General features: G+C 35.4%; 1 protein-coding gene across 1 annotated transcript; it reads right to left on the bottom strand.

Moving 5' to 3' along the window:
• Positions 1–51: 51 nt before the first annotated feature.
• Positions 52–10,322, bottom strand: LOC114874862 (transcription factor SPT20 homolog). The gene is made up of 7 exons (XM_029184551.2): positions 10,051–10,322; positions 4,061–4,195; positions 2,850–2,962; positions 1,465–2,136; positions 1,066–1,382; positions 781–961; positions 52–670 (listed from the first exon to the last, which is right to left on the bottom strand). Exons 1-7 carry the CDS (start codon positions 10,088–10,090, stop codon positions 404–406), a joined length of 1,725 nt encoding a protein of 574 aa, XP_029040384.1. The 5' UTR covers positions 10,091–10,322; the 3' UTR covers positions 52–403.
• Positions 10,323–13,471: the final 3,149 nt, after the last annotated feature.

Here is a 13,471-nt window from a genome sequence, read left to right as displayed (position 1 = left end):
TTAATTTTGGAATGAAAATGATATCCACGTCTACGGGAAAATAGAATTATTATTGAACAAAGAGACCAACGTAAAACTATTTACAAGATTTATGGTAAAAAATTATTCTCTACGTCTATCGCGTTCTAAACAATAAATTATATGTACACACTTATCGTTTGGGATGATACAACATCAGTTGTGATTGTGTAAAAATAATCGTCACTAAACGATACATTTGTAAAATATATCCCTCGTCTTACGTGTTCTCAAAAAGTTCTTCTTATCCATTAAAATCGTTTCTTGAGGAAAGGGACACTTAATGGATTAGAGGAACTTTGATTGGCAATCGTAGAACCGATTAAAAATTAAGGATGCCCAACTAGTAAACTAAGGATGAGGATTCGGTTTTCTCGTGAAATCTTCACGAACTATCTGTTTCCGAATTTTCTTGAGCGGTACTTGTACTATTATCATGGTTTTTGTACGCTGAAAAGAATGCTAAAGCTTTCATTAGTTGATAGCTTTTGCTAATTGGAATATTGCTATCGTATAAGCTCTTCGAGGCTTTGCAGTCCACGTAGAACCACCAGTTGCATTTCAGAATTGTTTGATCGAATAAGGTCGATTCAGGACAGAGGAAGCTCTTCATGATCAGACCATCGTCTGTTAAAGCACAGACGTGAAACACCTAAAATATTAAAAGAGACATTTACAAAAATACAACAGATAAAGCAAAGTTTATGCCGGATGTCTTTCTTCGGGTCATGGTAGCGAACATATAGCAAATTGAAATTTTACCATGCAGCCAAGATCTTCATCAGCATAAAGTCCTGGAAAGTGTTTCTGATCCCCACAGTAAAAGCTCGTATCTGGAAGATCTACTCGACTAGCAAAATTGTCATCAAAGTTTTTGTCATAACCCATTGGATAATATTCACGAGGTGCATTCATCACCTTAGTGGCTCCAGAATTATATTTACTGAAAGATTTAAAATGAACCATGAAATATAATTCTAAATTATTTGGAAGAAATAGTTAACGTATAAAAATATAATCAATTTTCTACTGAAACTATAATATTACTTTTTATTGGGAGACACAGTGGTCGTCGTAGTACTAGTAGTGGATGGTCCCTGCTGCTTTTGCATAAGTTGCTGTTGCCTTAATAAAATTGCTGCTTCCAAAGCTTCCAGAGTAATATTACTGGCTTCTGCCAGAGCTTTCAAGGATGTTTCCATCCCTTGAATAGGTTCTAATGATGGCAAGGATGATGGCAACGATTGTCGTTTCTCATTTTGCTGTTGTGGCAAGGACTGACTTGATTCAGATGACACTGGTTGAAGAGACAGTAGAGTCATCTCGTTTACTGATGATGCAGCATCTTCTCCAGGCAAAGGCAGCTGAAAATTGATTAAAATTTTGGTTAGTATTAATAAAAATAGTCAGCTTTTTTGTAAGTCCTCGTAACGGAGAAATTTTTACCTGACCGAAATCATCCTTCGACACCTCATTGACAGAGTCCTCCAGAATAGCAGGACTATTGCTTATTCGATCGGTCAACTGTGCTGATGATGGTGGCATCGTGATGAAGGGAGGCAAACTATCTGAAGACGATGATTTCGATGGAGTTTCAGGTTCCATAATGCTTCCAGCTGGAGGAATTGCAGCAACGATATTAGGCAACTTTGCTGGCATTCCAGTTGCAACTGCAACCACCTGTGGCATCTGATCTCTCTTCACTTGCATAGAAACTACATGCTGATGCCTCTTCTGTTGTTGTGCCATTAATTGCTGCTGTTTCTGTTGTTGCTGAAGTTTCTGTAACTGTTGCTGTCTCATGGCTTCCTGTTGCTGTAGCCTCTGTTGTTTCAACACTTGCATCGCGAATGCTTCCTGCTGCAACTTTTGTTGTTGCTTCTGTTTCATCTCTTGCTGCATCGATTGTTGCTGTTGCCTTAAAAGATCTTGTTGAGTCGTTGATAAAGATGGTGCCGGCACTGTTCTAAGAGCTGTAGAATTTTGTTGAACAACCAACTTCTGGCGTTCCGGTTGTTGAGCAATTGGTCTTGCTGCTCCTGGTGGTAGAGGCTTGAAAGGAGGCACCACTTGTCGAGTACTTTGTGCATGTTGCCTGACTTCGTCACGATTGGAAGCCTTGGAACGATCATTAATTAACGATGAAATTGGGTTAGTTAGGACAAACATATCCAGAGATCCATAATTGATGAAATTATAAATTATTCCGCAAAAAAGCATAAAAGGTAAAAAATTAAAAATCAAGGTAATAGGGATATTCATGAAATGATTCAGTGACTCTGTTTTCATAGGACATAAAACCTAATAAATTGCTTCTAGGAATTGCATCCAATTAAACTATGCATTTATACTCTGACCGCGACAAATAGCAATTGAGATCTCGGATGAAACCTTGCCCTAAATTGTTCATCTATCTCGTATTTGCATACTCTTAAGCTAGTACAAATGTGGACCTTGCACTAGGTCCTGTTATTGTTACGAAGAATAGATTCATCGACATTCACGCGCTAATTACGGCAAGGCCGATCTAGATACAATCAAAATTAATCCACGATAATGAAGGTCATATCCGTTTTATCCACTGATAATTAAATTCTTGATCAACAAAGAATAAAAAAAAAAGAAGTTCCAATTGTTTAAGTACCTAATAATGTTTATGATAATTGTTAAACACCTCTGAGAATCACGATGGAATCTTTTCTTCTATCCATCCTAGAATTTCCTTGAACCAGATTATAAGAGGACAGATGCTTACATACTAATGAGCGTTAAAGATTAAATAAAATTATGAATAGATGTTGATTTTAGTTTCAGTGCTTGAAGATTCTTACCACATTAGTGTAAGATGGTACACCGCCTCTGTTAGTTTGCACGCTTCTTCTTTTGGCAGCCTCCACGTTTGACAAAGACTGAGCAAAACCTAACTCGTCGCCGACGGAGAACCCTGAAAACAAAAATAGCAGTCTTTGTTAAATTAGGTGCAAATTATCTATTAACAGTACCACGAATAAAATATTGTACCAATTAATTACTGGTATTTATGGAAACATATTTTTTACCTAAAAAGTCACTTGAAAAGGTCTCTATCTTCTGAATATGTTAATTTATTTTGTTACATACAATTCACATTTTGCATACATATTTCGTTATTTGAAGCACGTATTTCTATGTGACAGGTGTCATTATTACTTTAAAGGGGTAAAAATCGGACCTGTCAGATTTCAAAGCACCAGACACGAGGAAAGTTAAGCAATAACGCGTTACATAACAATCAACGCCACCTTTTTACTCCATTCTGTAAACCGTGTATTTTTACAAAAAGATTCCTTTGATTTCTCCAATGATTTACACGCGACTAATGCAAATCAAGTTTCCATCGAAGGTGTCATCTTTTATGAGTTTCTAGAAAACATCTCGACATCTGGAACGAGTCAAGGTAGCAAATAACGAACCGTGCTTTTTCTTGGCAAGATAGTGGTAGAAGTAGGTTAAGAAGGGACATTTTCTTCGGTCGCAATATCAACATACGTACACGTTAAAGTGTGTAATTAATTACTTCTTATATAATAATATATTGCATGGAATCACACATAAATTCATTCTTTTATTTAACGAAATAGTCCCATTTTACTATTTATGTCACAAAGGTGGCATAAACAGAAATAGAAAGTATGTTATTACCAAGTGCTTAAAGAGAGAATATAATTAACTGGCATATACCTACAATTAACTAAAAGATAATTATTAGATCATTTCAAATGTTAGTGTTCCTTTTAATATATGAAAGCAATAGAAAAATAAGCAACAAAGCAATACTTTCCCTTCTCTTCTAATGTTAAGAAACCATTAATCTAATAATATACAACATATTTACAGTTTGTATATAATTTACAAATGTCATTATGTATCAATTATATTCGTGTTTAATTAGTTTCCTTTTCTTATTATGAAAAATTGTATTTCACCAACATCGCTGGTTTGACAATAGTCGTTTCATGGAAAATGTTTCGACCAGTGACATCGATGACTTGTTTCGACTCACCCAGGCCGACGTAACCTTTGACCCCTCCAAGATTTCGTACTCGAAATAGGCCGGATTTTTTGAAGGCGCAGTTAAGCACAAAACCAAAGTCCGATTGAAACACACACGTCCCTAGTGTCTCCCGCCACGTGCATCCTGCAACCAAACCGGAAGAGAAGAACACCATGGATCCCTGTTACCGATCCAACCAATCTCAACGCGATTGGATTAGTTTCCTAAATTTTCCTCCAAATTTTGTTTCCATCTTAACCTGCGGTATCAACACTGTTTCGACTTTCACGAAGATTTTATTTTAGATAAAAATTTGGAATCATTGTATAAATCATAGCTGACGTAAATTAAACTGATACGTTCATTATGAGAACGAAATAAATTCCAAAGATAAAGCAATAACGGAGAAAGTCTATCCGTTTTAAACCGGACTTTTAGCATAAAAATGTGAAGTGATCCTGACGTGTTTCCATTACGATGGAAAGTCACATCTGTTTATTATTCTAGGTTGGATCAGTTGACAGGGATTTGATCGAGGATCATCTGAAAATCTAAACTATTAAAAACGGGACTTTTACAACATCCCATTAATCTAAATACCTGATGGTGCTACTCTGTGCTATTGATCCTCGACAAAAAAATTCATTTGCATTTGCAGTTGTATATCGTGAATACCGTCTATTCTATTCATCTTACGTAGACATTAAGTTCCTAATATTCCTCAAAGAGTGAAATGTAATGAGATTTTCTCATAGATGAAGGCAATTCTGTCTTTATTTGTGGTTCTTTGGTACGTGATAAAGCAAACCGCACGAAAGCGTCGAAGAGAGTTCAAACAAAGATTGTGTACACACGAATGTGCAAATTGATGTTCATACTCTGTGTAACCAACTCAAAATTCACATCACGCCTTTTTCTTATACAACGAGGACCATATTTTTTCTTCTATGTTTAAGATCTTTGATAAAAAAAAATTATCAACTAATAAAATACCTCTCTATGATTAATTAACACGTCGCAGAGTTAATCAATTTTCCAAGTAACCATGCATCAAGCCGAAACATTCCAAGGAACGTCCTAAAGTTTGTGAAAGGTACTTCCGGAATTCGTGTTCGGAGAAGATTTGCCGGATCTTAGGCGTGCCATTGGGCCACAGCCTACTGACCCACTTGAAATGTCCAACTCAACCATTCGACCACGCTGACCGACCAACAAGAACTGCTCACCGTCCACCGAAATCTGTTCCGCGTCTCGAAAAGTCTCAAAGACGTTTCTCTTTCGACAATAAAGAAGGATCAGTTACGACATCCTACCAATCCCATTGAGCAATTTTACGAGGTGAATGGTTAACTGCTAATAACCAGCTTCCATATTTCTTTTATATAGTTTCCGTCAATTCTTTCATCAGTTTCTTTTTTCATGGTCCAAATAATGAAAAAATTTCGCATAATCTGATGTATGAAATTACACAACTGCATTACGATTTTTACATCACGAAGGTCATAATAAAATCAATTGTATGGAAATTTGTATTTTCGAATTCTTAACTTTGTTTTTTATATTTTATTCTTGACCTATATCTGAGGCTATCAATGCAATAGTGATCTAATTCACAATCTTAAATCGTGACTACAATTTCAAAACTAAATTTTTGGAACTAGATCACCAGGTATTCGTTCGATGTCTCATGTCAGTAACAGCAGGAAGAAATGTCAGATTCAATATTCCACGTTTCATTGGATATTTCATAATAAGATGAAAGAGTGGGCGATAAGGTTCAACATACCTAATCTAAAGAAATGATGAAACTCAAAATACATATTCATTTGGGTTAAAAAATAGAAAGATCTTTGCCCGTTTGCAGACGTTTCAATGGTTTAGAGAATAGAAACACCCGCGACACTGTTCAAGCGACAAAAGAGACAGCTCGTAGAAATTATGTTATGCTCGTTGGAGCATAGTGAAATTTTCAAACGAGAAAGCTTAACACATCTAGGCCCGCTCTTTGACCGAGTTGTTGAAGAGTAGACATGCGAGGTTGTTCATAAAAGAGTTCAATAGATCGCATAATTTTTTTGATATTCTTGTAAAATTTTTACACTTTGAAATGTCAAAACTTTCGATACTAGAAAGCAATAGGTTTACATAATCTACATTTAAAATTTTAATATCTGCATAAGAAATGTCGGCTCATCATCTTACTCTATGTTTCGTCACCTTTCAATTGATTTATACCATTTATTATAAAAGCTTTCATATTTTTTATTGAAAAATCACAGAATTTGCAACTCATAAGCATCACTAAATTTTTTAATAATGCTGTATTTTATGTTTCACGAATTGGTCTTGATGGAGATATCGAATGCAATGAAGTTATTTCATCGGTGACAGTAAAATTCACGATACTGAATTTCCGGTTCTTATGACATTCTTCGTAACTCATGCGAAAGCAATCGTGGAAGCAATCACACAAGAAGTACACATTTTGTAAGAAAAACGAAGAAGAAAAAGATAAACGTCGAGTAGGAATTTCGTTGTTCTGTCATTCGCGTCTTATTTCTGTCTGTTAAATTTACCGTATCCTGATTTCTTCGCAACCCTATCCGTAATAGTGCATCGCGTGCACGTCGATCAATCCTTATTAAAATGCAAAATAAATGATAAAAATCGCTTGAAAAAAGAGTATCATTAATTTGCAAAATAAGAAGGCATTAAATTATCTAAATTATCACAACAGCAGAACTTGCTGATTTTCAGAAGTTTGAATTTATTTCGAATGACATAACTGGACCAAAGACCTAGAGTTATTTCGTGACTTGCATACTACAGATCGAAATTCGTCGACGAATTATTACACCATTCTAAAACGTTAAAAAGAGCAGGGTTAGCGCCGGATTCTAATCGCTGGTAGGATCGAGGACGATGACTTTTAAGATACACGAATCTCAAACACACTTTCACTGTTCATCTCGTATGTTAACCCGAGATAATTGGACAATAACAGACTAAACACGAACAAAGATAAAATTCACTTTTCTTCATTTATCAGACTTCCTGATTAATGTGAAACAACGTAATGATGCTTGTTGCTCGCGCAATACTTTCTCACGAACGGCCTTTACCTTTACCTTGAGAACGGCACTCCTCTCAAAGTCGCCTTTCGTGTCGTTCACCAACCATTTGTTACAGACAACCTGTTGTTAATTTTTTTTCCTTTCAATCGAACATCTGAATTGAAATGCTCACAATATTCTACGCTTTTTCTGTCAGTATAAAAACAAAACGGTAAAATGGTACGAAGAAATCATACGATTTATGTCAATTTCGATTTGATTATTCGTGTCAACTGTATCTGAATTGTAAATGCGATTGAACTAACGGAAAACAAGTCAATCAATTACTAAAAATCATCAGAAACGAAGCAATGAAAAGAGGTACCGTAGCTGGTCAGAGTCGCGTAGAAAGTGACCAGTCAGAAATGAAACATTCACATAGATCCGTTGCTGACCCGATTCCCCAAATAACATCACCGTCCAAAACCCACTGAAAAAATTATCACAATCGAGCGACTATCATTCCATAGAATTCATATTCATTTCGAAAGCTGTGCCTTCTTTTGACGATGTGGTCATCAACTTTGCGAATGCAATCACCTGTTGCTAATGTTGTAATGCAATTATCATCGGCCAATTTAGTTCATCAAATATTTGATGTATCAAATTATCTAATTTAATAAGTATAGGTATGAAAGTTAATACGAATCTCTTCTAAATTGCCAAAGACACGATACTCCATCACTCACGAATGGCATGCAAATATAATAATATTGCGTTTTCTTTTCAAACCGAGTAATTATCACCGATCTCGTGAAAGTTATTCTTTCGATACATACAGAGAAAGTTTCGCGATTCTGCTACCACGTTACGTATCGCGTTCCAATTGACAGGATAATAACGAATAACGATGACAGGTAAAAAAGCATTGCCAACAGTTTTCACGACACATTGAACTCTCGCGACCTAGATTTTCCTATTATACATCTTCGTCCATTATACTCGGATTGTTAGACTGATTGAAAATATGCAATTACGAGGTTCGATTTCAATCCCCTTTCTCCGATCGCGCCCGTAATTGACGACAGAAGTTTGCAACCGCTTATACGTTCTATTTATCCTTCGAATCAGTTCGATTTGTATTTTTAGCAATGAAAACCCGATGCTTTTGCACTTTCTAGTTCGCGCCGATGCGTACGATCGACTTTACTGTTACTTTTCCTCCGCGGTGATTCCGTTCTCGTTGAAACGCTACCATTCAATGCCTTATTGCACATCGTTTTACGCACCGTACTGCCAACATTTTACGAGCAATTCTAGTTACGAGGGAATATGGACATCGTGGACGAACAGAGATTTGTGAGATGTATGACTAATGAAGAATCTTGGTCAGGTGAAACGATCATAAACAGGCACTATTCGCTAAAATGTAAGTGACATCTTGTTAAAAATGAATAAGAATAGTAATAAATAATGTTTCTTGGTTGTATGTCTGCTATTGAAAGAGGAATAATTAATTTACTATATAATTAGTTAAGAGATAGTATAAATAAAGAGTTAAGAGAAGAATTAATCAAGTTAACAATCAAGTTAACATTGATTTATGTACACATCTATATACAAGCTTCCAAATTCAATAAAAAAAATTCTCAAAATTTTTGTAGCAAACATAAAACATAGATGATCGAAATTTGCATATCTTTTGCAAGATCTTTTCTATTTGTAACACGATTCGGATACGCTTAAGTTACCGCGAAAAAAGCCGTGAAATTATTGAAAATTACTTTTACTGACACGCGAAGAATCATGTAAACTCTAAAACACGTAACGTTGTCCTACAGTTTCCAACATTCGCAATCGTATTTACAAAGATTTCCATTGAAGAACACCTGGGATCACCTTAAAGAAAGACGATTAGTACCGTAAGAAAGACAGACGACAATTATTGAAAGATCCAGCAGTGAAGTCGAGTAAAAAGTAGTGATAGATAAGTTTGAGTAGTAAGATCTATTAAACAGTGCAGTCAGTCAAAGATAAATCGAGGTTCAATAGCACAGGATGTAATATGCTTTGATACAAAGCGTAAATAATTGAAAAAGGCCCAGATACCTGCAAGTTAACCCAGAAAGAAAATCGTAAGGCTCTTTGAAAAACCAGTCTCCAATAATTTTATTTAATTCAATGAATCTAAATTGCAATTTCTTTGTCGCAGAATATTGTGAAATAAATATTGGAAACTGGTGACTAAATAACACTGTAACACTGTAACATTCGTACAAGTCTCGTGTCGACATGTTTGATGGACAAAAAGTAATCATTAACATCTTGATAAATATGAATCTTTCAATCGAGACTTGTCACCAATACTTAAATATCCATGTGTCTATCACGGAACACAAATTCGTGAGAAATAAAGACATGAATATCCAAGATATGCACTTGGCAATGCAGCAACTAGCTTAAATACGTGTTCGAGTAATTCAAAAAGAAATCGGTGAGCCAGAAACCTTATTTAATTACCGGGGTCACGATCTCGTACGACAATTACTTGAAAACACGTTGTCCACACTTTACCCTTATTTTGCGAGCCACATTTCGTGCTTCGCGTAATGTCTTACGAAACTCTGCACCAACGGTATTATAAAGAAACAGTATGGCCTGTCTGGTTGCAGGATATACGAAGAATGCTAAGAAAAACTCACGATTCAAATACTGACTCGGTTTTTTGACACATTTCATAACGAAAGGGTTAAACAGAAAATATCAAAATACAAATTTATCAAACCTTAATGATTCCTTGGCAATTATTACACAACAAACATTATAGACATAAATCTAATCAACCGCATCCTTATAATGATTTTTGAAAACGAGTTTCCCACGGAAAATGAGGCACATATTTAAGCTAGAAGCTGTGTTTTTCGAGAAGAAACCAATTGTACATACCGACGACTACGAAGAGGAACAAGGTCGTGGCGATCTTCATACTTGTCGATCCAGTTTTGATTATCAGTCAGAAGCTTAGAAAGTCAATCGTCCTTTTGAAACGTTCCCTCGAGAAAACGTTTCCTTTTCTTTGACGATTTTATCAGAAATGAAAAGGGACACCCGTCGATCAGATGTTGGAAAACCGCTCGAGAAGACCACCACGTAGGCGAAAACGTCCTTTACTGGGCGAACGTGATAGAGTGATAAAAAGGTACGACAGGTTACTCGTTCCCGCGAACACTAATACTGCATGGATATGTTCCTCGAAGGCGAACACGCGGGGCACTTTCAGACCCCATCTGGTTTCCAGGGACGGCTAAAGCTTGGCTCCACTTTCAAGACCTCCCCTCTCTTTCGTTCTTCGCACGACACACCACTTTTTTCATCAATTTGCATGAATATTATAAATGAATGTTGCAATGCCTTCTCGTGATGGATATTTTCATTTTTTATCATTGCAGAAACTTGTTCTACAAGGTTTGTTAGAAATTTGTCTAGAAATACAAAATGAAACACTTTGTTTTGAATAGGAGAACTGAAAGGATTAAAAATAATAATATATAGAATTAATATACTGACAGCAATTTTTAGATATTTAATATTGACCTGTGATTTTAATGTAAATTAATTGATCAAGTTCAAATGATCATGGAATTGTTAATTTCTTTTTAAGATAAAAATTTATAAAAATGCTAAGAAACGAACGAACAGGTGTAATGAACGTGAGACAGTCCTGTCAAACCCCACCAAGCTATCGGCAACAACGGCCTGTTCGTGGCACAACTTCGATACCTGCACGTCGAAGTGGCTACAGGTAAAATCCTGTCGAGGTGTCGGTGACCCACTCGGACGAAACGATAACGGGATCGTCGTGCGTTCATTCAGAGTCCAGCGAATCGATCGACTGGGTTTTTCAAGTAGGTCTCGTTAAAAGATTCGATAAACGACACTGTCCATTAGTTACGAGATTCTTCTATGATTTGTTTCCTTGAAAGTGATCGTAACAATACCAAGAATCAGAATGTTAACGCGTTGTTATTACGAGCAAAGGGACTTTAATCGAAACGGTAAGAAGATTATTTTTATTAATAATTTGAATTGTTTAGAATTCGGATTTTATTGAAATTTTTATTTTGATTGTTTCATAAATAAACCTGTTCATCATCATCAGTTCATTAACACTTGTATGCATTTTTAATTGCAACCGCTATCCGAGTTGCATAGTGCAATTCGAGTGATGTAACAGTGCATTCCGCTGCACCGATTTTGTAGAGAAATCGCGCCTTTTACCTGGCTAAGTTGCGTTAAGAAGCTCGATCATACTGTTCTTGGTCCCGTCAAATTGAAGACGTTGTTTAAATAATATTTTGTATAAATAAAAATGTTTAAATAAACAGAGGAAAGTTTATAGTTAAATCTAGCCACTTTCGTTTAAACGGATGGCTAGTTTAATGCTAGTGTGCACTTACATCCTATGATGCACTTGACCATGCCAATACCGGAAGTAGGTCAAGGTTTGATAGCTGCGTTCCTGTGCAAGGTGGATCAAATTCTGCAACAGGTACACAAAAAATTAGCAAATAAAAATTATTTTTTCAACTGGTGTTGTTTTAATGTTGTTCTTGGTGCTGCTTCTTTTGATAAAAATATAGATGGACTTTAAAGGGTATCTTATTTTATGTTACTGGAAAGTAATTAGTTTATTAAATTTAAAATATTGTGCAGGTCTTATTTTTATGCTATATTAATTTCATATTTCTGCGTGATTTGAAAATGATATCGCTAGCTCCACCTGATAGTGAGTAATAAAATTAAATAAAGTGAATGAAAGTCTGGGCGAAATATTATGTATGTTAGTACAGGCATCGAGAACGAGATCCGTGCTCGACCGTGGCTGTAAACAAACTGTTCGGCACGGCGGCTTCGGTAACTTGAAATGTAAACGACTTTGATCACGCGCGGTTCGTAGCCAACACTCCCGCACCTCAGCCTGCGCGCTTGCGCGCTCTAATAAGTCGGTGTTTTTCATTAATAATTCTAAAACCAAACCATAACGAGCATTTTGGTAAAGGAAAAAATTGTTCACAATTATCCCAGCTACTATCCTGTATATGATAAACGTTTTTAAGTTTAATTCCCGCCATTAAAACTGCTATAATAGAATACCAATCGCAGCTGATACAGCAGGATGTGACACGAAAATGGTAAAGGTTTTTCAGAGTTCAAGCAATTTTAATGAAATTATTTTAATGATATTAGAAATAAATAAGTTTCTATCCGTGTCAATGAAATACTAAAAGTTTTTAGTTTACGTAAAAACTGTTATTTGAATATTGTATTTCATTATTTCCTGCATGTACTGTTAGATGACGCTAGCAATACCATTTTCAAAACGGGAGCAGTTATATGGAAGAAGTAGTTTAATTATAAAAAAAAGCTGTGATTTATAGTAACATAATACACAAATAAATTAAATCCTCAAGAACTAATATGACAGACGTATGAATTTTTTTTTACCATAACAGTTCTACCCCCTGCATCGTCGTGACATAAAGATGCACCGCGTGAGTGCATCTGTGCTGCACCTGAAAGAAATAAAATATGATTATTACTTTTTCATAGTTGCACCCTTTTCCATGTACTGTAATTTTATTATATTCATAGGAAAACGAATAAAACTTATTGTACCATATTTACAAATAAATATTATCATAATTAAAATTAATTTAAGTTCTTTTTCCTTGACACTTTATCTCAACAATTTGTACACTATATCCTTCCGGCAAAGAAAACTAATCACATATCATGTGATAATTTTTTCACAACAAACGGATATAACTTTATCGTATTAGATAATCGTTTATCCGAAACCCTTACGTGTCAGAAAATATTTTTAAAGTTTTATCATAGTATAAGAATCTATTATCTATGTTTGCAAGTTTAAAGTTCACTGTCTTTGTATCATTTTAACGCTAGAATCATTCACGTATCTATAAAAAACATTGATTATTTTCAATACCAGTAAGATTTCGTACATAATTATTTAATTCCGATAATGTCTCGCATTAGTAAATTTTAACACCGTATATCTTAGTAATGAGACATGATTAAGTATTTATAATTATCATATTTCCATCAGTTTAACATCGATTGTATCTGAGAGAAGAATTTCGAGAGTCATCGGAACGTATTCGCGACACGTGCCAGAAAAGCAGCATGATCGTTATGCAAGAAAGGCAGCAATCTTTATTTAAATTAATTTCCACGTTAGTTTCGATATTACCCATTGTATGTTTATGGATCTCCATCTAAAGATAAGCCTTCATTATATGCTCCTGCATTCTCTCGTCGCTTGAATGCGGATGATGAACGTTTTGCA

This window comes from Osmia bicornis, chromosome 13 (assembly GCF_907164935.1).
Source record: "Osmia bicornis bicornis chromosome 13, iOsmBic2.1, whole genome shotgun sequence".
Classification (NCBI taxonomy): Eukaryota; Metazoa; Arthropoda; class Insecta; order Hymenoptera; family Megachilidae; genus Osmia; species Osmia bicornis.
Note: the sequence above shows the minus strand (reverse complement) of the source record. Positions and strands in the feature narration are given on the sequence as shown.